This window comes from Atractosteus spatula, chromosome 18 (genome assembly GCF_055471065.1).
Source record: "Atractosteus spatula isolate fAtrSpa1 chromosome 18, fAtrSpa1.hap1, whole genome shotgun sequence".
NCBI classification, from domain to species: Eukaryota; Metazoa; Chordata; class Actinopteri; order Semionotiformes; family Lepisosteidae; genus Atractosteus; species Atractosteus spatula.
In genome coordinates this window covers 4,413,266-4,440,778 of record NC_142723.1, presented here as the reverse complement: position 1 = coordinate 4,440,778, position 27,513 = coordinate 4,413,266, and the positions used below count along the sequence as shown (strand labels likewise).

Genomic DNA, 27,513 nt, shown 5'->3' with positions numbered 1-27,513 from the left:
AAACGTTGCAATTAATTATAGACATTAAGGGGAAATACAATGCCCTTTTCGTCCGTCCCCCCCTCCCCTAAACATCCATATACAAGACTTATTTTCCGAGCCATTAAAAAGAGGATAAATGCAGGTCAGCTGGCGCACGCCTTTGACTGCGCCGGCTGCGTTAGTGTGCAGTGTGCGCGAGGCTCAGAGCTCCATGCGGATGTGACATTTCGGAGAGGAGCGCGGCCGCCATTTTGAGTTTTCGCCTCGAACTGATCATCACAAACAGAGGGAGAGGGAGAGAGGCTCGGACTGGGACCGGGTTCACCACAAATTAGACGGAGAATAAGCCTTTTAAACACGGAGCAAATTGGCGTTTAGTTCTCTAAATATAGTCTGGGGATTCGGAAGAGGAAACCGGGTAGAAAAAAAAGTCAGAGAAAAACAGACGGGGGGTACCTTAGGCACTTGCAATTTCGGAATTAGTGCGATTCCAAATTAGAGCCGGTTTGAATGGAGAGATTTTTTCGTCGCTCTCCCCGAGACGAGGGACAATCGGAGGAGCACAGAGGCTGGGAATGCAGCGGGGCAGCCGGTCTTTAGGCTTCTGCTCAGTCTGCGTGTGAGCTTTAAAAAAAATCAAGAGTAAACAAAAAAAAAATTGAGTTCAGTTGCGCGCTAGGCTTCTTTTTGCAGGGTAGTTTTCTTGGGTTGCAGGTGGCGTGAGTGATTTCTCTCACCTCAGATCTTGCCCCATTTTCTAGGGGCAAAAGCCTGGTAATTACTTTTTTTTCTTTTATTTGGGCTTCCTGACGTTGAAGCCCCTTTCATCCCCTCCCCCTCCTCCTCTCCCTATCGTCAGCGACTTGTACCCCCTTCAAGGCGCCGAGATTGGGCGAATAGCGAGCAAATACGTCCGCGTTTCTCTGCCTGCTCCCCCGCCGACCTCCCCTCCTCAACCCCCGGCGCAGACGACAGGAAAGGCCGAGGTCGTCGCGGAACAGGCCCAGCCGCCCAGGCTCGACCTGTCTTCCCCTCCTCCGCCTTCCCAAACACCCCATCCTCAGACCCGGATCGCTCCGGACTCGGCGTCGGGAAAGGCCGAGGGGAACGAAGACCACAGGCACCATCACAGCGCCGCGGCCGCCGACATGAACCACCACCACCCGCAGCAGCAGAAAGCCGGCGAGCAGCAGCTGAGCGAGCCCGAGGACATGGAGATGGAGGGTAAGGGGGAGGCCGCGATCGCAGACGCCACTCGGGGGGAGCGAGTTGGGAGTCGTGTTTTTCATCGGACTGACTTTAAACGCGTTGCCCAGCGAGCTAGTGTGAGTTTCGGGGGGGGGGGGACACCGAAGCCGACGTCCTGGGTTTTCCGTGTCAGAAGCGTTGCGGGGAGGTGTTCAGTTAGTCGTGAAATGAATGTCATCCCGTTAAGGCGAATATCGGACGCCTTTAGTCGACTCTTCGGGGAGGTTTAAAGACCTCTGCAGGCTGCGTGACATGATCGTTACCCAGCCGCTAGTGAAAATGTCAGTTGGTGTGATGTTTACACTCCAGACTCCGTCCCGAAGACGGTGAACGAGTCCCTCTTGGAGGCGACATGCAGGCTGAGATCGGGTGTCTGAAAACCATCGTATATGCGTCTTCCAGCGTGTAACCCACACGGTATTTTGTGTCTTTCGCAGCCGGGACGTGTTTTATTCGCGTAGTGGAGTCGCTAAGCTGCCCTGTCCTTTGCATTGTTATCTAGATGGCACGCTGGCTGGGAATTACTACTGGGTCGTATCACGCCTTCCCCCCCGACATGTCTTAAAAGTACAGCTACAAACGGGTGGTAGGGTCGCTTAAAGAGTCGGTTGTTGAAGCGTAGGGGGTTTATCCAGCTCTGCAGAGCCGGCCCGGCGGTGCTGCACCCGCGGGGATGAGGGGAGCCGGTCCACGGGTCGGTGGTAAATAACTGTCCGGGACCGAACTGGCCTTTAATGGACCAGTCCACCACAGGCCGGGCGCAGGGCTGTCCTCTACAGCGGCGTGTCTGCTTGCACTGCACTGCCCGGCCCGGCAGCAGGAGAAATGCTGGTCTTTTATTTACCAGGCCCGTGGACAGCCAGCGACGTTTTAACACGGGGAGTGGGGGAGGAGGAGGAGGAGGAGGAGGGGGGGGGCGCATAGCGAAACGGTTTCAAGATGGAGGGATATTATTTTGCAACAGCTTGTTTTGCAGAACAGCCTGTGCGTCTCTCTTAATTTGGTTTCCCCCCCCAAATCCGTTTTCGTGCGTGTGTGTGTGTGCACTACTATTTTAACCTTGCATCACCCAGGCCGCATTGCGATTCAAGTCCATAGGCGTCATCGCTGTGACAGTCGGGTCTGAATCGTGAGGTTGTCGCTGTTAACCTGCGGTAAAAGTTCAGAAAGGGCTGCTGTTCGGATCCGGCGGGGCCGGCGTGGGGCCCGGGCCGCGAGTGGGGATTTTCTCTACCTTCATTGTACGGAGAAGACGGACGCACGGACAGCGTGTGGGGCTCGCCATTTTTAATCTGCCGCCTTTATCGCTCCGCCGAGCTCACCCCCTTTCGGATGCGCACAAAGCACGGCCGCTGTAATGGCATTTCATTGTGAGGCGCCGTCAGTGCCCTTTAAATGTAAACGAAAAGTCACTAGTGTCCATTTCATGCAAGTCATGCTGGGCTTTCAAGGGGAGGAGTAATTTATTTCTGGCCATCTGGGCATCGTTCAGCTATCTCGGAGATCGCCCAGGGGCTCGCATTGGAAAATAAATGACTACATCATTCAAAACTGCTATAAGTAATGAGCATCTTATAGTGGCTTCAAACTTTCAGAGCACCATATATGGGGGGCATATGGGGACAAAGCAGCGATTCTTCTTTGAAATATTTAGTCACTGTCAAGCCTGAACAAATAGTCTCTTGCAGTCCTGAAGACCAGTGAAATCATAGGAGTGTGTTGGCTTGTTCTTTTACTTAGATGTTCATCAGTGAAGTGGATTTGTTTTGGACAGATCAGCGTAGGGCTCTTGGATATTAAATGAGTTGGGATCTTGAGTGTAAAGGATGGGACCAGTACACACTGAGAGGCCAGGGACCTCCCCTTAACTGTTTTCCCTCTCCCTAAAAATGTGTAAGCCCTGTACAGGAAGTAGAGCCTGGTGGTAGCCAGACTTGTACTTGTAACAGAGTAAAGTAAGTAAACCTACACATTTGAGGCTTTAAATTGAGGAAAATTCTGCACTTTAAAACATTTGCAGTAATTAGGGTAAAGTAACTATTTTTACAAGAACAAGTTTAATAAGCAGAAGCCTTAAATTTAATATATCAGCTGATGTCCTTCCTTACCAACCATATATCTTTACTTCTCCCAGGAGTTATTGTACTGTGTCACTTATGAAGTGTAAACATCATTCTTATGACTAGGAATACATTTGTAGATGTATCATTATCCTGTGTCATAACGCGGTATAAAACATGTAAACTACTTCTTGTTTGTGGTTTCTTTTCCAAGTTAATGGATATTCCAGTAATGCTTACAACATTTAAAGTCATGCACAGCTTTGTTCCAGGTATAGGGAGATGGTGTTTACACCTGCATCTCTGTACTGCATTTTCTTAGTTCCCTTCTTGTTTAATAAATGTTTGAGGCTGTTTATTGGAGCTCTTTCCTTTATTTAACTTCCTAAAACCTCTGTCGAGTTTGGAACTGAGTTTTGTCTTTAGATGCCAACTTGCAGCTGTACAAAGGCAGGAGTTGCCAAAAGTAATATTGAATGTCAGTCGTGAAACTGGGAAAACTGTAAATGGTGTGAAAGAAAAGGTATTTGGGTGCTTTTTTTGTGGGTTTGTATCCACAGGGTCTTGCTTAGAGAACTGCAAGGTCAACAGCTTCTGAAATGAAACTGGCATGAGACTTGCTATGAACCCGAATTCCTTTCTTATAGGGTGCTGAGTTCTTAAAATACGGTTTCAGTGCCTTTTGGTTGGGGTTTGCGAGTTTTGTGCAGCTTGCATGTGTAGAACAAAGGTGTTAGGTTATAAAAATCTTTTGCCTTCACACCATTGACACAATATTCACAGTTCAATTTAAAACGCAGATAAATCGTATTTAGCTTTATGTAGGTCTTTTTTTGGGTAAATCTTACTTGATATTGCTTGATATGGCGTGATATTGCCTTATAAGCATCCCAAACGGAGATCACCATCTATTTCATTGTTGCCCCCTTTTTAATGCCTAATGCAGATTTCTAAATTTACATTAACCACCCCTTTTTATTACTGAGATTGTGTGAGTGTGACACAGTAAGTTGTTCTTTCTGTGTTGTGAGCCTGTTCTCGTTATCTTTGTCAGTTCATGTCCACCAGAGCCATTTGAACCTGGAGGCTCATCAACAGCTGTGAGGGTGTGTGAGACTCAGCCCTGCTACACGCTGGTTCAGAAATATGTTTGGTACCGGTAGTTAAAATAACGATGAGATTGCTTTCATACTAAGCTTCAGATTTTCTTAATATTTAGTTGAATTTTTTAATTGAAAAGTCTTTTTATGCAGGCTGTCTCTTTACCATCTTAGTAGTTCTCTGTATGGTAGTTTCATTAGAGAAACTGCCTTTGCCAGTGTTCTCTTTGCTGTGTCTCTTACTGAAATGCTGGATTTGATGCATCTCCACACCTCAGTGGGCACCACGGGCTAGCTGTCCTTTCCGCTTGAATTCACCAGTGGCTGTTGTTTTTTTTGAGCATCTTTATCATCCTGGACCAAAAGAAGTTTCTATGCGTTGTTATAACCAAAGTCAGTAGTATCAGATAGGTTTAGAAAAACAGGCTTTGCCCTATGTTATCACTTGGTTGAGTATACTTTTGTTATATTACCGCACTAATGATTGTATGGTTTGTCAATACATAAGGATTATATGTAGACTGAAGATGCTTCTTCTTAGTCTTTCTTTCACTGTGGTCCTGTTGATTGTGGAAATGGGGTAGTTTACAGTGTATCCTTACAATGTAGTACTTTTATGTTGTTAAGTAATACACGTCAGAAGACTTTATTTTAATGCCAAACTAGCCATCTCTCTAAACCCTGTGATTTTTCACTTTTAGCGGGAGATACAGATGATCCCCCAAGAATCACTCCAAATCCAGTCATTAATGGCAATGTAGCAATGGCTGATGGACACAACAACACAGAGGAAGACATGGAAGATGGTAGGTTTATTCTAAAAAAGTTCTGTATGGAATCAGGTTCACTCTAAATGTCAAAAAGGTATAAATAAAACTAGCAGATTTTTGTTTGTCCACAGTGGAAATGTGACATGTTCTGGGTTTGTAATTTGTTGTTGGAAAGCTAGCTGAAATTAGTCCTGAGATAAGATCAGTTACCAGTGAGAGGACACCCAACTACTTCACTTGGCTGATGGTAACTAATTGATTCCAGGGATCTATCATGATTTTTTGGAAGAAGACAGGGTTTCAACTTAAATGATATGGCCAAGTAGCTTGTTCCAGACCCTCCCAATCCTTTACGTAAAGAATTATCCCCCTTTTTTTTCCATAACACTTCCATATCAATTTCTCTTTGGGATCAGTAAAGTCTTATCTATCTATATGCATAGTTTTCAGTTGTGCCTTTTGGTTTGTGTTTCACTGTTAAGTCAGTTCTTATACAGAAAGGTAACTTATAATTTACTTCCTTAAGTTGTAAGACGTTTGTTACTGGTCTACCAATATTGCACCTCTTTTTTTTTAAAGCTTGATTATTATCTAGTGCTTTATTGCTGCTTGGTTAAGAAGTACTGCAGGAAGTGACCAGTCCTTAGTCCGATGGGGTGTTTGTTAGCAACCTCTGTTCAGACTTTTTCATGGGATTGGCAACTTAATGTGATAAAGAGCACATACAAGCCTTTTAAGATAACTCAAATGCTCTGTCTTATTAAACAATTCTGGAGTTAATGTATTGCCAGTACTTTGGGGGATGTATGTCCATCGTTTATGATGTGCATAACTGTTAGGCAATGTGATTGGTACAAAACAGCGCTCTGACATACCAACCTTGTAGCCATGGAATAAAACATTGATCAAAGACCCATTTAAAGCAGGTTTCCGAGAGCTCGTTTGTTTCAGTGGCTGCTTTTTCCAAGAGTATGCAACCTGCCATTGTTCGTCGATATTCCCTGTTTCAGGAGAAAGGAAAGTAGAACAGGCATATTTAACGTTCAGCTTAAACTACAGCAGCAAACTAGTAAACTCTGTAATGCCAGCTGGAAAACCTGGGGTAGATCCTGCGAGTTTTGACTGTCTTTACTATTTTGAGAAGTGCTGCAATGTGCTCTGTCCCCACAGACACAAGCTGGAGGTCGGAGGCCACTTTTCGGTTTGTCGTGGAGCGCTTCAGCAGGCTGGGCGAGTCTGTGCTCAGTCCCCCGTGCTTCGTGCGGAACCTGCCTTGGAAGATTATGGTGATGCCAAGGTTTTATCCCGACAGGCCTCACCAGAAGAGTGTGGGGTTTTTCCTGCAGTGCAACGCTGAGTCTGACTCCACGTAAGATGCAGCTGTTATGGGTTGTTATTTCTAAATGCCTGGATATTTATTTTGTGTGTAAATGATGAAAACCGTAACTGAATAACTGTAATGTATTTATTGGTGGAAGGTATCTGCATATTGTATGTTTTGTATTCTAATATTGCCTGCTTTAAGCTGTGCATGGAACCTTTATTAATAAGTGACAGCTCAGTTCAGTCAATTTGTACACAGTAGTTTTTTTCGGCATACAATTTGTCTTGTTTTTTTTAATTCAACCTGCAGTATGAAACTTAACTAAGCTGACCTTTTTGCACGGCTTGCTGTTTCTCATATTAAGAAAATGTTGCTAGATTTGACTTATTTCCTAGAAAGACCATGTCCAATCCCCAGTATTCAGAGGCTTGGTCGATTTAACACTTGTTTTGTGTTACTTGCAGGTCGTGGTCTTGCCATGCTCAGGCAATGCTGAAAATAATAAATTATAAGGATGATGAAAAGTCCTTCAGTCGCAGGATCAGTCATCTTTTCTTTCACAAGGAAAATGATTGGGGTTTTTCCAACTTCATGTCATGGAGTGTATGTATTGTTTCAGTAGTTTCATGTTTTAGGAGTGGTTGAGACGAAGATGTAGAAATCATAAGATGTTTTTGAGTGGGATTCCTTTCCAAAGACTTGTCAAATTAATTTTATTAATATTTCTAGGATGTGACCGATCCAGAAAAGGGGTTCATTGAAGATGACAAAGTATCGTTTGAAGTTTACGTTCAGGCAGATGCTCCCCACGGAGTGGCGTATGTATTTTTTTATTCCTAACGTTGTTTCATGGGGAAGGGGATTCTAATTCTAGGAGCTTCATGGGTTTACATTAGAGCATCTGTGAAAACTGACTTCTTTATTATGGCTCATACGTGCTGAAATTTGGGATGTTTCTGTCACCGCGTGAGAGGGCGCACACAAAGATGTTCCCGTGTTCAGAACTGTGAACAAATGCAGCAAGCTTAGTGTCGGCCCGTTTGAAAGGGGGTAAAGGCTACATGCCTTGCACTAGTAGCAGCACTATTCTAAGTTTTAACTCTAAAGAAAACCTGTGTGAGAGTCGGGGTACGGCTTCTGAGATGACTTGAAATAATTGGAAATGGAGTTTACTGCCAAGGTTAAGTCCTGTAATTGTGTACCTTGTATTATAGATGGGATTCGAAGAAGCACACTGGCTATGTTGGGCTGAAGAACCAAGGAGCTACCTGTTACATGAACAGTTTATTACAGACACTATTCTTTACGAATCAGCTCCGACGGGTAAGTCTATTTTGCAAAACGGCAGGATCAGTATTTAATTTTTAGTTCACAAAATCGATACATTGCTGGCTTATAAAAAAAGATGTGGTTCATAGATCCTAACATGGAATATTTTTATTTTTCCTACATACAAGTATGTTCTTATTTCCTAAATTTGCCAAATTCTTTTGTTTTACTTCTGTTTTAGGCAGTTTATATGATGCCAACAGAGGGTGATGATTCTTCCAAAAGTGTCCCTTTAGCATTGCAAAGGGTGTTTTATGAGCTTCAGCACAGTGACAAGCCAGTAGGGACAAAAAAGTTGACAAAATCATTTGGGTGAGCATTTCGTGGAGTTCTAATAGCAAATCTGTTCTGTACTTTGCCCTTTTGGAATTCTTTTAATTAAGGAAAAGTGTTTAGTAGACTGGAGCTGCCAAATATTTTATATTTGTCTTTTGAAGGTGGGAAACATTAGACAGTTTCATGCAGCATGATGTGCAGGAACTTTGTAGAGTGGTAAGTACATTTAATTGAGAGAGAGTGTTGTTTTTTTGGCCATGTCTAGTTAGAAATTTGTACCGTTGCTCCTGAGCTTGCAGGCATTCCTAAATTCTTTTTAAATGGAAGCTTTTGTAACTCAAATACACCATTCCCATGGTAAGACTGAGTTGGAGCATAAATATATTCTATCCAGTGTAATATAGGATTTACTATTCTGAGTTTGTGATGCCATATAACTGTTTAACTGGTTGCAGATTTTCTGTCGTGCGGCATTGCACGTAGGGATGAAGAGTAATTTAAATCCGGATTCCACTTTTTAGTGGAAGAGCATCTACTTTTTAAGTTTTACTGTTCATTTTATAAGCGTTTAATATATTCTTCCCTCACTTTAGCTCCTTGACAATGTTGAGAACAAAATGAAAGGCACTTGTGTTGAAGGCACCATTCCGAAACTCTTTAGGGGGAAGATGGTGGTAAGTTGATATTTGCTAAGATCTGTTTTCTTCCTGTATATTAGCTCTTTCTTAAGATGTGCAAATGTTATTTCTTTACAGTCCTATATCCAGTGTAAACATGTAGACTATAGATCTGAGAGAATAGAAGATTACTATGACATCCAGCTCAGCATAAAGGGAAAGAAAAACAGTAAGTATATAAATTTACTTATTTCAAACATCCCTTCTTTCATGTAGCTGTGTTTTTTCTATCTGTCCTAATTGAAAATTAAACTTGGAACAGGCTATAGCGTTAATAGGGTTGTCCATGGTTTCTGTAGTGTTGAGGCGTATTGAATGTTTTATTTAAGCTTAATGTTTGTATGTGTTCTGTAGTTTCTTCCAAAAACTAAAGGAATAATATTATGTTCTGCACCAAATCATCTGTCGCAATAGATTATGTACTATGCATTTAACACTAGGTTATTATTTAATCTATATGACAGTAAAGCAAACTTATGAAAAGACGTCTTGGATTTGGAAGAAACTGAAAACATGGCATTTGTTGTATTGCAGAGAAGGAAAAATGCTCCATCCAAAAGAAATGTCAGAATAATTTTGAAGTGCAGCTATCCTTAAAAGGAATTAACTTGTGAAATGTTGTATTAAGCATTGCTCACTTGAATTTGCAGGTGCACGCTTTCAGTGTTGCTTTACCCAATTTTTCTTCAGCAGTGTCTTTCAGGTTTATTTACTACATTGACAGATGCCAGTAGTCCTTTTAGGAATTATTGTCAATATTTTTAGGTCTGAGATGTGTGCTCGAGTCAATGCTTTATAATAACCAGCTGTATCCTCTACAGTATTTGAGTCCTTTAAAGATTACGTAGCAGTGGAGCAGCTGGACGGAGATAATAAATATGATGCTGGGGAGCATGGCCTACAGGTGAGGCTTAACTTCTTGTACTACAAGACAAAATACAACATGTGAAGTCTTTTTAAGATACTATCTTATGTTAAATTTCCTTTGTGGGAAATTTAGTATTATAAGAGTTAGTGTTTTAACATTTGCGGACATTGTCTTCAACAGGAAGCCGAGAAAGGAGTGAAGTTCTTGACCTTTCCTCCTGTGCTGCACTTGCAGCTCATGCGATTCATGTATGATCCCCAAACTGACCAAAACATTAAGATCAATGACAGGTAAGAAGTCTGCTGCCTTGATCGAACCGTTTTACTTGCTATCTGAGTAGGATCTTTTCGAATATTAATTATAGTGTCTTGTGAATACCAGATGTCTTTTTAACTGTGATTTTATAATAGATTGGAAATGCATCATTAGGAGAAGTTCTGCCATTTCTTCAAGAAAATCATTTAACATCTTTCAAATTATACCCTCTTTATAAAATTAAGACCCACTAATTCTGAAGCATTTTAGATCAGCTGTAGAGACCAAGAGTTATACATTTTAAATCTCCTTTATTAACATAAGTCAGAACTGTAGAATTTGTCTTTATGTATTGGGGATATATTCTCCCCCAATAAATTCTTGGATTGCACATAATCCAGTAAACCTTGTTTAAATTGATGGATTTTTCCTCATGTGGGTATGAAGAATATGGGAATATCGAGCCTGAATGGTTTAGAAATTAATTCAAAAACCTGGCAGAAAAGTAATAGGTACTTTAACAAGTAACAAAATGGTACTCTTGTGTTGTCCAGGTTTGAGTTTCCTGAACAGTTACCCTTGGATGAGTTCTTGCAGAAGCCTGACGTTAAGGATCCAGCTAATTACATCCTCCATGCAGTGTTGGTCCACAGTGGGGATAACCATGGTGGACACTACGTGGTGTATCTCAATCCTAAAGGAGATGGCAAAGTGAGTTAGAAGGCTGTTCAGTCTAAAATGCATATGGATGCGTCTTTGTGTTATGTATGCTTTTGAAGATGGTTGTAAGCAACAGTAGATCTTTTCACAAAGCATACCTGATTTTTAAGTAGGTATTAATGATTAAGTCGTATGAAAAGATTAATTAACAGAATTTTTTTTCATATCTCGTAGTGGTGCAAGTTTGACGATGATGTTGTATCCAGATGTACAAAAGAGGAAGCAATTGAACACAATTATGGAGGACACGATGATGACCTGTCAGTTCGTCATTGTACTAATGCATACATGTTGGTGTACATTAGAGAATCCAAACTCAGTAAGTAATTCCTAATTCTTCATACACAGACCTCTTGGCAGACCACATTTTTTGGGAAGTGGAGCAGCACTGCTCATTTTTAATGTCATGATGATGATGATGATGATGATGTCTTATTTGAGAACAGTGTTGTTGTACGTTTTCTATAGCACTCGAGCTGCAAATCTTTTAAGTGTACAACAATCGTTTAATCTCCAGATGGAATATGTCCAATATATCTTCTGTATTTAATTTAGTTTTTTTGCATTATTAATCAATACATTGCTGATACAGACTGGTTATTGTAAATCTTTGCTCAGCACAAATGTTAGTTTGCTCCTCACCTCGCAAAGACGACTTATATATCACACAGAACCGCAGTATTCAAGTATTCCTTTTGGTTTTTGCTTTTGAAGAAAGCTACTGACCGGTACCTATAGGTCTGAAGTTTTAATCCCCTCTTCTCTGAATATGGTCATAACCCTTCTTTTGCGTCCATTTGATTGTTTTCAGCCATTGAATCTATAAGGGTGATTATGGCTTAGGTTAACCTTAGCCTTCAGTTTAGTTTAAACGGTACCCTTTTTCTTTCCTCTTGTGCAGGTGAAGTATTGCAACCGGTCACAGATCTTGACATCCCACAGCAACTTGTTGAACGGCTTCAGGAAGAAAAGAGGGTTGAAGCACAGAAAAGAAAAGAGAGACAGGAAGCCCATCTCTATATGCAAGTCCAGGTGTGTGGAGTCAGAGCTGACTCTTCTTTGAGTGTTGCATGAATAAGATCATTTGTATTCTAGATGGTAATTGTTTGCATCTTCAGGGTTCTAGTAGCTTTCAATCATTTTTTTTTTCCATTTGAGATAAAAATCAGTATGTAAGCTCAAGGTTTGTTCTTTTGGCATGTTCTGCTCCCAATCTGGAAAAGCTTTGTTTTTGTTTTTTTTCCTGATCATACGTTTTATTTCAGATAGTAACAGAAGACCAGTTCTGTGGCCACCAGGGCAATGACATGTATGATGAGGAGAAGGTGAAATACACTGTGTTCAAAGTTCTGAAGAGCTCAACCCTCGCTGAATTTGTCCAGAATCTCTCGCAGACCATGGTAAGCATTTTGTACTCTATTCCCGAAGATTGCGTTTGACAAAGAAGTGTATAAATTACTGATGCATTATTTTTTCCATGTTACAACAGTGTCATAAGCATGTAAGCTTAAGAGTTCTTTAAGACGTGAATCTAGTGTTGTATTGATCTGCTGCAGGGTTTCCCACAGGATCAGATCCGGTTGTGGCCGATGCAGGCGAGGAGTAATGGCACAAAGAGGCCGGCAATGTTGGATTATGAAGCAGATTGCAGCAAATCTGTAAGTATGTGAAATGCAGCACATTTTAATCTAAATGTTAGATTTGCATGAGTTTAATGCCACATGTATATTTGACACAAGTCTGTTTGCAGTGCATGCACTAGTTTTTAGCTATTGTAGTAAAGCTTTAATTTGAAACCCAGTAGGGACTACTGTAAAAATATTGTAAAAAATGCCATAACTACTCCAACGTCTTAAAGATGGGCTCATAAATTTTTTTGCTGTGTTTGACTTTACTTGAGTTTGGTCTAGTGAGGTAGAGTTGTATCAGTGTTGTGTATTATTTTCTGAACAGATGATTGACTTGAGTGACAATGAAAACCCATGGACCATATTTCTGGAAACAGTAGACCCAGAGATGGCTGCCAGTGGAGCAACGTTACCCAAATTTGACAAAGACCGTAAGTGTTTCATTGTTGAAGTCAGTTGTGCAGTGCCATTGTAATTAGACTATAACAAGAATAGTGTCTCAAATTAAACATTCCCTGGCAGACGTAGAACTCATTTTATAAGTGTTTTTAACAAAGGTTGTTTTTCCGGAGTATGTGATATATCACTGTTCTGTTACAATGAAACATTTGAAGGTGAAGACAAATGTCCCTGTGAGCAATTTTAAAATGTCCTATATCAGTGTGGCTTTTGAAAGATGCTGGGCAAATAAATCGCTAAACCTTATTTATTTTTGTAGATCACTTCTGAGTATATGTGGTGACTTATCAAGAAATACCAAATTAGCACGAGGAATAATGAATGTATTTTGTTTTCAGATGATGTCATGTTGTTTTTGAAGATGTATGATCCAAAAACTAGAAGCTTAAATTATTGTGGACATATCTACACACCTATATCCTGTAAAATACGTAAGTTAACTAATTTATTTTGAGTTTATATTCTCCTATTAGTAGTTGGGGCTTTATTTATTTTTCTTCTTGAAACAGGAGACTTGCTGCCAGTTATGTGTGAAAGAGCAGGATTTCCGCAAGGAACTAGCCTTATCCTCTATGAGGTGAGTGGCCTTTCTGGCCTCAAAATATGCTTTTGGCACTTTTCAAGCCTGTGGTTTTGTGTGATTCTCTTGCTTTTCCAGTTGTCAGTTACAGAGGAATGCATCAACACTTAAATTACACTCCCACTTTATTTGAACAAATTGTATTTCCTTTTTATCAATGTCTTTTGGAAATATATGAAGTCCTTAAGCCTAGTGTGTAGTAGTAAAGCTAAAGGTGAATTAATGGAGTTAGGTCATAATTTGTCTTGATCTGTTTACACAATAACAACTGCATCTGGCTTATTTACTCAAGAATTAATCGAACTGACAAATACTGTGCTGACAGTACCATTGGGAATTATTTGTTGGGCACCTGAGTGGTTCAGCCAGTAGAGGCGCTGTGGCCCAGGTGATGCTAGTTCGATCCTGAGTCATGTCACTTGACAACTCTCTGGAATTCCCCGCATATCTGTGCACAACAGGAAGTGTCGTCGGGTTGAGGGGGGTCTGCACTGACTCCTGCAACTTGCCAGGCACCTGCAGGCTTGTGGAGACACGCGAGAGAGAGAGAGGGACTGCCCCTGCTCTAGTCAGGGCTCGCTCTCCTGGTGGAGCTTACACTTTGTCAGATGAGAAAATTGGGCCTTAAGTGGGAGATGGTTGAGCCTTAAAACATTTGGGTATTTCACTTAAAAAAAATACCAGAAAGCAGTGGCATTTTTCAGAGATCATTTTACACTTTGCCATTAAAGCAGCTTTCTGTTAGAACTGGATATGATGAACCTGCATCTCTAGTCCTTGGTGGCCAAAACAACATGTGAAACTCTTGGGTGCCTTGTTTCTCGTGAACTTCAGACTTGTCTCTTGCACATCTGAGTTTGCCTTTTGCCTTCTGAAATAGGTGTGCTCGTGTTCTGGTGAATGAGAGTGATCTGGCCTCGTTCTGCTTGACGCACAACACATCTGAGAAGGCTGTGCAGTATTACATTTAGACCATGAGAAGCCAGTGAAGCTAGTGGAGAGCAACCATGCAGAGCAGTGTCCCTCATGGGTTGCAGCGTTGGGATGCAGTTTTGTTTTGACATGCCACCCAGGTTGGCACAAACAGTAACTAAAACAATCTAAATTTGAAGGGAAAATGTAGCTGTTTTAGTTTCCTTCATATTCCCTAACCTCAGTACTCCACTGTCTTTTCAGGAAGTAAAACCCAATTTAACAGAAAGAATTCAGGACTATGATGTCTCCCTGGATAAAGCGCTCGATGAGCTGATGGATGGGGATATAATAGTGTTTCAGAAGTAAGTATTTTGTAAGAGATAACCTGAATCAGTAGTCTTTCCTGCAGTGTCCTCCTCACTTAAATGAATGGGAAAAGAAAGAAAATGATGAATGAATGCTGTAAAGAAGATTAGAAAAATAAATTCCAGAGAAGTAAAAAAATTACTAGTGTAGTTGCATACTAACAATTATGTAATACATAAATACATTATATGATTTATGTAGCAAAATGGGCTGAATGCCTACTCTTATTTGTACCCATTCTTACAAACATTTATGAAATTCCTCTCTAGAGATGACCCTGAAAATGATTCAAGTGAGTTACCAACTGCAAAAGACTACTTCAGAGACCTGTACCATCGTGTGGATGTTATCTTCTGTGATAAAACTATTCCTAATGACCCAGGCTTTGTGGTTACACTGTCAAACAGAATGAACTATTTCCAGGTGAGTACTTTTACAAGGTATATTGTAAGGTATATCTTGTTCTAATGATGTACAATTTATTTAATCAAAAACGTACCTGAATAATAGCATTTGGCTTCTTTTCATATGATTTTTGTACTCACTGCCATACAATTGTTGTATATGCATAAACTTATCTATGGTATCCTTGTTTTTAGGTTGCAAAGACAGTTGCACAGAGATTAAACACAGACCCAATGCTTTTGCAGTTCTTCAAGTCCCAAGGGTATGTCCATTTAATGTAAAATGTAATGTTGCTAAATGGCCATTGAAGCAGCTGTAATTACTGAGTGTTTTGCATCTTTAATATCCATTTTGTTCATGTCTTCTTGTATCTAGTTACCGAGATGGACCAGGTAATCCTCTCAGGCATAATTATGAAGGGACTCTAAGAGATCTGCTTCAGTTCTTCAAGCCCAGACAACCCAAGAAACTTTACTATCAGCAGGTGAATCTTAATTTAATCTTAATTTTGACTTTGTTTTATTGATTTGGTTGTAACAAGTCCAGAATGAGTCCAGGTTGTTTTAACCCTCACCTTTTTGGTGTTGTGATTAAAGATCAGGTCTAGATGTGTGGAGTTATTCTTCAAACTTGAAAAGGATTCAAATGTTGCTTTTTTTCTCTATAGCTAAAGATGAAGATAACAGATTTTGAAAACAGGAGGAGTTTCAAGTCCATATGGCTGAATAGTCAATTTCGGGAAGAGGTAAAATTTGTGCATTACAAAAATTGATCACTGGTTAGACATCAAAACCATTACACCTTTTTAATGAATGTTGATAAACCTCTTCAAATGGAATTTGGAATCTTAACAGTTCTGTTAGATGTTGTATTTAGTAAACTTTAACTCGGGTATTCATAATTTTATTTTTTGAGAAAAGTACTATTAACTTTGCAGGGAAATTGTTTATCCCTTAAAAGTAAGTTACTTTTTAAAGTCTTTAAAAATCTTATCTTTCCAGGAGATAACACTATATCCAGACAAGCATGGCTGTGTGAGAGATCTCCTGGAGGAATGTAAAAAAGCTGTAGAACTTTCTGACAAAGGTTCAGAAAAGCTCAGGTAATGGCTAGGTGTTTGATTTTTAGAATGTGATATCTTGCAGCTTATTCGTATTTCATAATCATACAGGCTACAGGACATGGCATTTCTCATGGAAGTGTTTCTAATGACGGTCAGCAGGCATGTGGGTGTCTGAGGCCTTTGCCACTTGGGTGTGCTTGAGACTGGTACCAGCAGAAGGAATAATTTTCATTGATAATTTGTAGAAAATGACTATTCAGATAGCCTTTGGTTAGAGATAAAGGATGCCACACTAGTACCTTAATACACATTGTAGTCTGCACTTCATAATCGCCATCAGTCCCCTGTATTCAGGTTCTGCACTCTGCCAACAACAGGCCAGCCCATGCCGGTTGTTTTCTGGGATTTGTAGGGGGTGTTTCTGATCAACTATGCGAAATTACGATTTTAGGGGGATGTTATTCCAGTTTGATCATATGTGGAGGTGTTCCATGAAGTAGAAGTGTTTGGGGAATGTTGTTGCTTCGTGACAATGCAGCAGTGCAATCTGATACTCGGATGCTCAAACAGCAGTTCATGAAAGTGACTCTGACCCCGTGAATTGTTCACACTGAAGTCCAGACCTGACCTGCCCCTAGAGCTTAGTCTGTTTTGAAATCTGAACCCTTTCTTTTGTTTACAAAATTTATTTTGTTGGCAAGGACAGGTTAAAGGTGGAGTGGAGCAAGTCCATTGAAGTGAAAGGAGAGTTTTGTAAGCAATCGAGGCCTGAAGTACAGTACCTTGACCAGAAAAGCCTATAGTGTCACTACAGGTTGTTTTGCAAAAAAAAAGTGTCATTTTCAGGGTCATGTGGGACCCACTAAAATCTTTCTCTGTTTTGGAAAGAAAATAGTCCCCCACAGGAAATTAGCAACTTTGCCAATCAATAAATCTTAATTCCCCTTGCGCTTGATTTTTTTTTAGATTGAAATGCTATTAAAAATGTTGCAATGATGATAAGAAATGTCAAAACTTATGACTACATCTGACAATGTAGAGAGATTCATTTCAAATGTGCTGTACAGAACATTACTTCTCTTGTTTTCAAAGTTGATATCTATTAACTGTTTCCTTATTTTTGGCTTTTGTGGACACTTCAGGCTGCTAGAAATTGTAAGCTACAAAATAATTGGAGTACACCAAGAAGATGAACTGCTAGAGTGTTTATCTCCTGCAGCAAGTCGCACCTTCAGAATAGAGGTATGTGAAATGTGCAGTTTTGTTGCATTGTAATATTGGTTTTAACATTTTATATTTAGAAATATATACTTAATATTTCTATCAAGATACAGTTTGGTGTAATTTGAAGGCATTTAATGGAAGCAATTAAAATATTAGTGCATTTTGGGAATCCTGGGAAACGGAGCATGCCAAAAAACATTTTAATCCATTTTCTATGCTCTTTATCCAGTACAGATTTGCTTAACTTTTGTTAAAAAACGGTTTATAGTATGTAAGCAAGTAACTCATGGGTTCATAAGATTACTTTTTTAATTTGGTAGGAAATCCCTCTGGACCAGGTAGACCTTGATAAGGAAAATGAGATGCTGATACCTGTTGCACATTTCCACAAGGAAGTCTTTGGGACGTTTGGCATCCCTTTTTTGCTGAAAATTCGTCAGGTATGTGTTGTGCATGTATGCAAAGCTGCATCTTTAAGTAAACCGTCCTATTCTTAATACGGTTATTGCGTGTTTCAGGGAGAGCCATTTAGGGAGGTTATGAAGAGGATTCAGACCATGCTTGACATCCAAGAAAAGGAGTTTGAAAAGGTAACTGCTGACTGTACTGGACAGCTTGTCGATAAATGTAATTGTAAGAACGGTTTGAAGAAAAATTGCTTTTGACATTTGGTATTTGTAATTGGATTTGGTCATCATTTAACCCATTATCCTTTTCATTTCTCACTTCAAGTTTAAGTTTGCAATTGTGATGATGGGTCGGCATCAGTACATCAATGAAGATGAATATGAAGTAAATCTGAAAGACTTTGAGCCCCAGCCTGGTATGTGAACACTGTTTTAGCAATGAAGAGGAGGAATATGTGCTTAATATTCTTTTAGGCTTTTTACAACATTTTAGGTGCATTTGAATAGGCAACCCATTAGTCTATATTCCATTTACCTTTTCTAAATAGATTTTAACAGTTCAGGCCCGGCATAAAGAATGGAACACAGTAAATCCTTTTTTGTAAAACTGCTTATTGTATTTTATGCTGGGTTTTCCCTATTTGCTCAGTATACATAACACTATTTGATAGTAATAAGCTTTAGTTTAATTTTTGTTCCTTCTTTGCTGAGAGTACATGAATCCCTCCCTTGGGGAGGTCCATGCAAACTATATTTTGCACAGAATGGATTTGTTTTTCTGTCGGATATATAATGTATATTCAAGTCAAAACATAAAATCCAATAACTTGACCATCTATATAATGTAAAAAGTGAGTTTGCAGAAAATGAGTGATACTATTCCAGGCACTGAGTTTTTCGAGGTGTAGATGGAAAATCGGATCTGTTCTTATACTAAACGGTTTGAGTTTTAGCTTGGGTTGTCCTGAAGGCAATTAAGCAGTGGTGCAGAGAGATTGCAAAAGTTTTTGTGTAATCATTTTATTTTTCCCTAGGCAACATGTCGCATCCAAGGCCTTGGTTAGGGCTTGACCATTTCAACAAGGCTCCAAAGAGAAGTCGCTATACATACCTGGAAAAAGCAATCAAGATTCACAACTGACATCTTCACCCTAACTGACCATACTAAAGACTTAACCAAACCTCTTGTGTGCGCCACTGTTAACAACCGCAAACCTTGGGTACACATGCACCACATATGAAGTCTTCAGCAAAAAGGATTTGCTGCTGATGCTTTTATTTTGTTGAGGCTGTTCAGTTTGGCTTCTCTGTATCTGTTGACTGCCTATTTTGTCTGGAAGAACCAATTGGGTTTTATCACAATGAACGATGTGGACCGATAGGCAATTTTTTAAATAAGTTGTTACAGCGATGAAAGCTGCTGCATTGGGAGGGGACAGAAGATAGGAGCGGAAAAGGTTGCCGTTTGGGGGGGGAAAAAAGGTTTCCATCATTTTTGAAATTCAACAGGTGGCGTAAGATTGCTAGTTGCCTAATGTGGTTGTCCTGATATTATACCCTGGTCCTTTAGTGCAACTAGTAAATTTCATGTTTACACAGTTCTGTTTCACTTAGTTTTGGTTGGAGGAATTCAGTTTGTCTTTACCGCTGATCTTGTACAAAACAATCCACAGCATCAGTAATAAAAATCTGTACTTCATCTTGCACGTTGGCACTTAATATCAAAGATTTTACATTTATCTGTGCCGTTAAATGTAATCTTTGGTTATGGTTTTTTTTAAGTTGGTTTTTTTTTCCTTCCGCTCTTCTGTCACTTTGCTGTGGGTTTATTAAGCTGATGCCATTGGTCATGTTTGATGGCTTTAATGGAAGTTGACAAGTTTTACTGTACTGTGCTTTGGCAAATGGCTAAGAACACTTAGTGTTGACTGGTTGAGGATGTAGAGAAACCAGCATTAATAACCGAAATACAGCCTTTTTAGCACAGAAGGCATGCTCACTAGCGTTTAGTCAGCTGTTGACTTTGTAAAGATAAAATTCAAATTGTATATTTAAAGAATGAACATGTAAAATTTTAACACTCAAAAGGTAATTGTTGGGTGCAAATCATTTCACTGATGTTCATATTCATTGTGTGTAGTTTTATTTTGGTCCCTGACTCCATATTTTATTCCTTTTTAATTTTTTTTAACTAATGGCAACAGCGTGTCTAGTTTGAGTGCAGTACAAACAAAATTGAATTCTGCAGATCACATTTTCAGTTCTCCAGTCTTTTTAATTTCCTCCTGTAGCAGCAGTGTACGACAACTATTCCTGTATATTGCCTTTTTGCTGGAAAATGTTGTATGTTGAATAAAATTTTCTATAAAATCTTATGTAGCAATCTGTAACCACCACTGAGAAAAATCTTTGCAAGGTTTTGAGATCAATTTTTAGATATACATCCTAAAAGAATGATAAATCAAATGTGATGATCAACACTGGAGAGTATTTCACATGTGGCTCTTTTCCCACAAAAATGAATTGGTTCAGTGTTTGTTCAATGTTGGGAAAAGAAGGTTTTTCTTGCTTGTAGATGGTGTGTTTTTGGGCAGAAACTTAAGAATTTTTCAAAAATAAACTAGCAAATGATCATGTCGATATGTAACACTTACCTATTCCCTCTGTGCGATACGCATATGTAGAAAGTGTCACTATACAAAGTGAAATGGATATTAAGATGGCTTGAAGGGGATGTGATGGAATATTCCAAAACATTCACATAGTTCTGCAACTGCACTACTGATTTTAAACTGGCATAGTCTGTGCTAGTACCAGTTTGGGGGGGAAAAAAATACTCATATGGACTAATATAGCCTTTTGGAACAGCTTCTACAGAACCTTGACACCTGACATAAAGGGGGAAAACCAGAGGTCAGTATTGTTTGGGGAAATTATATTATGAAAATGTCAAATATATTAGTTGATCTGTCTTTGAGGGAAAAGGCTGCCGATTTAAGAGTATATAGAAAATATGTATATTGTATTAATGTTTGCAAACCTATTTAAAAAAGCATGTTTTATTTCATTTTGCTTACATTTGGTGCAAGGTACAGCTTAGACTACTGACTTTTTTACCAGAATAGAATGTTCAGGAGCTATGTAAAATTCCTGCAGTAGGTGGTGCTAACTACATTTTACCAAAAACAATGCTAGTTTAAGCAAGTGGAAGGATTTCTGAAGTGTTTCCCCTCCTAAAGGAAATACAGGAGGAGCGCTGGTGAAATTCATGACGCAGCTGGGTCATGTGCAGCAGTATCCCCACGGCAGCCGTGCAGGTGAGGTCGTTTCAGCATTTCCTTTAGGAGAGAACGCGAGGGCCAGCAGCTTGCACAAGTGGATAGTGGGATTTAGCCAAGATGGTGGTGTTCACACAATTCACCCCTACAGCCACCATGGCATCTTGATTTAATCTCATGTGTTTTTAGAAATCTTGCCCAAAGAAGAGTGTATCACCTAGTTGTACACCATTCCCATCTGTTCTGCTTTAAAACCCTACACCTGTGCGGTTCAAATAGCTAACCGGAAAAAGTTTTAGCTGCTCTGTGCAATAAACGGGGCCTTCCTGCCAAACAGTCTCAAAAGTGATACACAAAGGAGGTACTGTGGGAGATCTGTAAACTTTACTGAAATCTTGGATTGCACATGTAACTTGTATATACATATTGAATTAGAGGTACACAGATACACATTGTGGTGTCAAAAAAAAAGCATTTAGAAAAAACTTTAATACTATACCATTACTGAATGATACTGGACACGGGTTCTTGAGCCATGTTTACAGTAGAAGAGTATAGTAGGGTTAAGAGAATATAAAAGCTTTTGTATTTTCAATAGTTTCGTGCATTGATTGACTCAACCCGAGAACTGTTGCTCTTGCTGTTAAACAACCACCTAACACCAATAAAGGAAGCAGAGAGAATACAGTCTTCACTGTACAGTTATTTTTCCATTAGTTCTTTTGTAGTTAAAGCAGGGTGCCACACCCATTTTAAAACCAGAGTAATTAATCCATCATTACATATTACACAGCAGAATACATCAAAGAGGTACAGTATCTAATCCACTTGGACACAGAATACCTATGAACAACTAATTTTTTTTAGCTCTGCATCTGATCCAACATTAGGAAGTATTTTATGCAAGTGTTAACTGCATCCTCTTACTGACACCTGTAACACCCTTTTACCTCATTAGCAAGTAAGCTGGAGCTGTGAAGAGAAATGCACAGCCAGCAGCAGGTGCCAAGAGGATGGGGCTACTTGCAGCAGGCTTTCTTATTCACGTGAAGAATGCGACTGCATCTAGGACAAGTATGATAGACGTCCTTGAAGTGCTTGACAAAAAACGGGATGAGGCAGCAGCCGACCACTAGCCTAAAAAGAAAAAAAGGAAAAGAGCAGAATAATCAAACCTGCTTTGTGTGCTGATCACACTGTGCGTGTTTGGGTTGGGGCAAGCACCACCTCCCAGCTGTGGAGGTGTTGTTTGCATCTCTGCCGGTGGCACAAAACTTGAATTTGGCTTTCGGCTCCCAAATCTTAATAGCAGCAGTGTGTGGGAGGTGGAGGGGGCTCCCACTTGTGTGAAACACACCTGGTATGCAGCTCTTTCTGCTCCAGCTGGATAGCAGACAAGGGGCCGCCTTCCTCCTACCTGCAGAGTTTGTTACCCTGGTTAGGAGGGACCTGATCTGGTTCGCAATGCAAATTTTTATTTTAAGAAGGGCTCCTTAACATATTCTGAGCGGCAGAATCTAGCACAGGAAAAAAAACAAAACAGCAGAGGCATGACTCCATGTTAACTAGATGTCAGTACTCATCCTCTTAATGGATCTTTGGGTACAACAGGATAAATCTTTCCCGTATAGCAGATACTGGAAAAATCAGCCACATAAGGTTTTGACTCTAGAGGGAGTTCATGCAGTGGATTCAGGGAGTATTAACAGAAGTCATATCTGCTGCCAAGCAGACTGCTACTTTGTGATCAAGCCACGTCACAATGGCACCATCATTTATTATTAGCCCAGTATTTCCTAACATTTTACTACTTGTTAAAAAATAAAAATAAATCCAAAGATTTCAAGTTCTTTTTATAATACTTTGCCCTCCGGTTTAATAAGTCCTCACCTTTTTTTAGTCTCTGAATTGAGAGCACGCAGGCCAGGGTGGTACTTACCCACAGACAATGAATAGCAGGCACATGAGGATTGCATAAGCTCCCACTTTGTAGTGCACATTGGTCAGGACCTGCTGCTGGCAGTGTGTGCACGTGGCCATGGCTGGCTCCCGGCCAATTTCCTTCTCCTCGTAGCTCACAAACTTCTGCTTAGGTTCTGAAGCATAGGTGTATACTGGACGGGAAGAGAAATTTCACCATTGAAATACCTTAGATTTCCAGCTTAAATCTGGAGAGTCAATCTCTAAAGGGTGAGTCATTTTTCCATCTTTGCTGAAATCCTCAGAAGAGAAAAAAAATCAAGGGAATAAAGAGTTATAAGGTAATCCCAGTTAATACTAAATGAATGCTCATAATCTTGGTTATCGATCTATCTGGGCTGGCCTGAATAAATCACTGCAGTCAATAGGCTTTGAAATGTTTCTGTACATTTCAATTCAGCTGGGCACCAACAGAGATAAGATAGGATCACTTAACTGGCCATATACAATTTCTTGTATTAGGAATTTGTCTTTTTCCACCTACCCCAACTTGCTCTCCATGAGACAGACAGGGAGAGAAGCTTGGGGTCAGAGCGCAGGGTCAGCCATTTATACGGCACCCCTGGAGGAGTTGGGGTAAAGGGCCTTGCTCAGGGGCCCAACGGAGTAGGATTCCTCTGCCGGCCGTGGGATACGAACTGGACACCAGTATTCAGACACTATCTTACACCCACGACGCTAATCAGGACAGCAGTGTGGAGAAGCAATCAGGGTTCTGGACTCATCACTGGAAGATTGCAGGTTCAAAACTCAGGTGAGACTTTTTTTCCCACCCCTTTAGCAACCTACTTCACCCGATTTGCTCCAGTAACACACTCGGCCGTATAAATGGCAACAAATGCAAGTCACTTAGGATGAGCCAAACAAATCTATTGAGATGATCTGTTCGAGGAATCCAGTTGTTGGACACCCAAAATGTGACCGTGCCTTTCTTCTCATTTTCAGGAAGGGAGGAGGAGGCCCTACCTGGCGAGGAGGACTTGGTCTGGACGTAGCTCTGCTCTTTCGGTGGGGGAGGGCTGACGGGAGAGTGCAGATGATAAACCTTCACACCGCCATCATCCAGCTTGCCTTTCCCGTCCACTGCGGAGGAGGACACAGGACAGGTATGGAAATACGAGCGGCCGGGAAGATTGTCGTCTTAGTTACAGCTCGCCGGTACCCACGATAACTCCTCATCAGATAAACCTCCCTTTCAGATACCAGCCTGACCTGCTTCACCACGCGTAGACCTCATAATCACATCTTGAATGAATTACAGGGGAGTCTTACCTCTTTACCCAACTTCCCACCTTTAAACAAAACACAGACCTGTTTCATCATAATGCTCCCAGGCCGCTTGAAGGCAATAAAGAGAGTCTTATGTTCCGAGTGTTAAAACTTTGATTTTAAGAAAAGCCTGCTGTTTTTACAACTTTTCACTGGTCTATATTTAAATGATGGTGAAGGTGTCAGAAAGCAAGAGCTCACTACAAGACATGTAATTAAGAGATTTAGTCAAAGGAGGAACAGTTTCTACCTCAGCCCCTCACCGCTGAGACTGCCCCTGTTGAATGTGCACACATTGTTAATTTCATTATTTTTTTAATCAAACTCATCCACCATGGACAGCGCGGTCTGCCCACTGGGTAAGCAAGAAACACTGCCCTTATTAACAACTGTCCCCATCATGCTACCGGTTCGTCCTTTTTAAAACCCTTATGCGACATTGATTATGTCTGCACTGAAATTAACCCGTCTCCAGGTCGCTCGTTGTCGGCGCCCAGCCGTTTTCTTAACAAGCCGTTTCTTGGGGGATCCCCACACGCGTGGAGGCCAGGCGTTGTCCCAGTGAGCGACAGGCGATCTTACTTTGTATCGCATAGGGTGGAGGATCGCGTAGCCCATCGCCTGTGCTCTTCTGATCGCTCATCCTCTTCTCCGGGCAAGGGGGCTGAAAAACAGAAGGGGGGGTGGAGCAGCTCGGTTTTGAGGAACGCCAAGAGACAGACGGAGGCAAGTGAATTCAAGAGCAGAGGCTACCAGCCCAGTCCTCACCTACTGTACGTCTTACATGCCTGCGCCTTTTCAGCAACACACTTCTCTTTTTAGGATTGAAGATGTTAACTGAGCTCTTGGCATTTCTGCTCCAGTTGTCCCTGGACCGGCTGCGCTCTGTCAGGACAGTTTCCGGCATCACGTTCGGTTAAGGGGAGGAATGCTGTGTGGCCGCATACCTCTCCGGCTCAACACTGCCGCCTGTTGGCTGGGGAGTCTCCCCACCCCCAGGCACTGTCCCAGTGCAATTAGAAAGAGGGGTGAGGGTGACCTCCTAATCACCAGAGCTGCAGTCAGTGCCTCTGTCTGTAAGGCTCCATGATTTCAACCTCCCCCTTAGTCTCCCCTTTTCCTGTAAATGCTTGGAACAGGCCGTGCTCGAAACAGATGAGCTACTCAAGTCAATACCCTAGTTGAGGACAAATGGATCCAGCACTGTGGATGCTTCTGGCTCACAGTTAATTTATGCACAGGTAATAACACCATAAGCAGGCAAACGCTGTCAAATTAATATCGGTCAAAAAGAACAGGAAAACACTTAGCACAATGATATATTCAAGTCATGAAGTGTTGGGGTAGCTTCAGGCACAATGGTCAAGAGCAGACTTCTTGAAAAGATCAAGTAGGGAGCTGCATCATCATGCATAGGCTGCGAAGGAACAAGTAAAGGTTCATTCCCTGCTGAAAAGAAAAAGTGTTTCGGCTGTGGAGCCTCCTTCAGGTGCGTCGCTCACCTGAAGAAGGCTCCACAGCCGAAACACTGGGTTTCTTTTCTTCTCTTTTCAGCAGGGAATGGACCTTTACTTGTTCATTAACAGATGTTACAAATCCCAACCAATCTGAGAAGAAAAATGCATCCTGGGGAAGCTTGGGTCATGTTGTTTGCGCTCTCACACCTGAAAGGAAATAGGGAATAGGGAATGAGCACTGCTCCATCTTTTTGCCCAGGTCCTTCACGATGGGACAGCGCTGTAGAGGCCATAGAGGTTATAAGAACACAAGTGGACGCTACAGTATGTGGCAAGGTGAAGGTGCCAGGCCCAACCCTCTCGTGGGAACAGTGGTCAAGTCCCAGCACAAGCCCAGAGCAGCCAGCGAGCAAGGTGTGGCCCTCTATGAAAACATGCAGCCCTACACTCAAGCAGCAGAGGTATGTGGAAATTCCCATCTTGTGATGTACAGTATACACAACCCACTGTGACCTAATAGCTGGGTTCTATTTTTATACCCCCATATACACACTGTTCTGACTTCCCAGTATTATTGGGCAGTTATCCTTAGGACCGAACTGGTGGGCACTTGCTAGTGTCACGTTAGCTGCCTCTTCCCCCAACACATTTGGACTCTTTCTTCTCAGAGGTTTCGTAAGGAAACTTAAACTCCAACTAAAAACTGAAATTAAGGAGACTGTTGCGTTTTAGTTGTCCAGTGTGTTTAATTCCGACACGGTAGGAAAGGTGACCCGAGACTCCTGAAAGTTAACAGGTTTGATTCCGCGGGAGCTCAGAGCATCTTAAAAAACCTTCCGGGACTAGAATAAAGTCGCGCAATTCTTTGCAGAGCATTACACATGAATGTTACTATTACTGCTAAAAACATCCGCCATCCACTTCGAGAAAACCAGAGGCACTGCTGTAACCTAACACGTGCAAGAAATGGGAGGTTTTTCAAATAAATCAATGTGCTCAACTATCTTGTATTTTGTTCTTGGTTCAATCTTGCTCACGCCACTGTTTTTACTGAAAAACGACCAGTTTAAAACATAAAATCCCCCACTGCAGCACTGCGTCGACCCCCTCTTTCAGTTTACAATGTTATATATTACATCATTAAATGGAATCAAATGTTTTTTTTTTAGTAAATGCGATCATTTCAACCCGCGTGCGCACGCGAGGAAGCGCTAAAAGATTGTAATTTAAAAAGCAGTCACCGTCGTGTTGAGCCAGACCATTCTATTCTAACTCGCAAAAAGTTGGGAAGAAATAATATCTTGGTTTAAGACACGACATGAATTATGAACCCCGGCAGTCGGTACTCAGGAGAACGCTCTTACCAGTGTAGGAGAATAACAGCTCCAACTCCGACGCAGTCGAAATGAGGTGTGAACTCAGGTATGCTACGGATTCTGCGTTTTCTCTCCCTCCCCCTTTCCAGCAATTTGCATGTGATTTCACACTAATTGAATATGCATTGTTCTGAATCATACAGGCTGTAGGCACCTGTGTACAAGACAGAAATTTGCATTGAGATATTGTGTCACCACTGGATACCAAGGGGTCGACAAGGTTTAATTAAGAAAATTGCTCACTTAGCAATGCATTTCAGTGTACGTATTTTAATTTAACGGGATGTATAGGTTGAACTATGCTCTTTTATGCGTGTAGCTGTTAAAATGTTACTTTTAAGTGACAGAATCCTTAATGCAACAGATACATTTTAAAAGGTTCTGTATCCAGTTATATAATTTGCGCTACGACTGCAGCGTGTCACTTCAAAAGTTCTCCGATTAGCGCCATGGCTGGTCTTTAAATGTGCACGCCGGACGCCCTGCACGTCTTGTGC

The 27,513-nt window shown here is 41.1% G+C and overlaps 2 protein-coding genes across 4 annotated transcripts; one reads left to right on the top strand and one right to left on the bottom strand.

Annotated features, from left to right (window-relative positions):
- The first annotated feature begins 144 nt into the window (after positions 1-144).
- Positions 145-20,026, top strand: usp7 (ubiquitin specific peptidase 7 (herpes virus-associated)). 2 transcript variants are annotated; one of them, XM_088936476.1, is made up of 31 exons: positions 145-1,206; positions 5,092-5,196; positions 6,331-6,529; positions 6,949-7,087; positions 7,214-7,302; positions 7,699-7,807; positions 7,995-8,125; positions 8,251-8,305; positions 8,683-8,763; positions 8,845-8,935; positions 9,588-9,670; positions 9,815-9,924; positions 10,444-10,600; positions 10,784-10,928; positions 11,511-11,641; positions 11,875-12,009; positions 12,178-12,267; positions 12,563-12,668; positions 13,035-13,127; positions 13,206-13,273; positions 14,453-14,553; positions 14,827-14,980; positions 15,157-15,224; positions 15,338-15,446; positions 15,630-15,707; positions 15,964-16,064; positions 17,168-17,267; positions 17,570-17,689; positions 17,768-17,839; positions 17,982-18,072; positions 18,691-20,026. In XM_088936476.1, exons 1-31 carry the CDS (start codon positions 1,131-1,133, stop codon positions 18,795-18,797), a joined length of 3,294 nt encoding a protein of 1,097 aa, XP_088792602.1. In that variant the 5' UTR covers positions 145-1,130; the 3' UTR covers positions 18,798-20,026. The 2 variants fall into 2 exon arrangements, with proteins under 2 accessions (XP_088792602.1, XP_088792601.1); XM_088936475.1 differs by having other exon boundaries at positions 12,166-12,267.
- A 1,273-nt stretch (positions 20,027-21,299) lies between these two features.
- Positions 21,300-27,066, bottom strand: litafd (LITAF domain containing). 2 transcript variants are annotated; one of them, XM_088936477.1, is made up of 5 exons: positions 27,005-27,066; positions 24,766-24,847; positions 23,881-23,997; positions 22,874-23,048; positions 21,300-22,071 (listed from the first exon to the last, which is right to left on the bottom strand). In XM_088936477.1, the coding sequence occupies exons 2-5, from the start codon at positions 24,824-24,826 to the stop codon at positions 21,954-21,956; spliced, it is 471 nt and encodes a 156-aa protein (XP_088792603.1). In that variant the 5' UTR covers positions 24,827-24,847; positions 27,005-27,066; the 3' UTR covers positions 21,300-21,953. The 2 variants fall into 2 exon arrangements, with proteins under 2 accessions (XP_088792603.1, XP_088792604.1); XM_088936478.1 differs by lacking the exon at positions 27,005-27,066 and adding an exon at positions 25,686-25,760.
- Between the last annotated feature and the right edge of the window lie 447 nt (positions 27,067-27,513).

Bases quoted from the DNA above. Each gene is read 5' to 3' on its own strand.
- usp7 (XM_088936475.1), top strand. From the start codon at position 1,131: ATGAACCACCACCACCCGCAGCAGCAGAAAGCCGGCGAGCAGCAGCTG. The intron at 1,207-5,091 runs GTAAGGGGGAGG...TTTCACTTTTAG, and splicing joins CGAGGACATGGAGATGGAGG to CGGGAGATACAGATGATCCC. The intron at 17,690-17,767 runs GTATGTGTTGTG...TGCGTGTTTCAG, and splicing joins TTTTGCTGAAAATTCGTCAG to GGAGAGCCATTTAGGGAGGT.
- litafd (XM_088936477.1), bottom strand. From the start codon at position 24,826: ATGAGCGATCAGAAGAGCACAGGCGATGGGCTACGCGATCCTCCACCC. The intron at 23,049-23,880 runs GTAGGGCCTCCT...CTTCCCGTCCAG, and splicing joins GACCAAGTCCTCCTCGCCAG to TATACACCTATGCTTCAGAA. The intron at 22,072-22,873 runs GTAAGTACCACC...TTTTCTTTTTAG, and splicing joins CTGCTATTCATTGTCTGTGG to GCTAGTGGTCGGCTGCTGCC.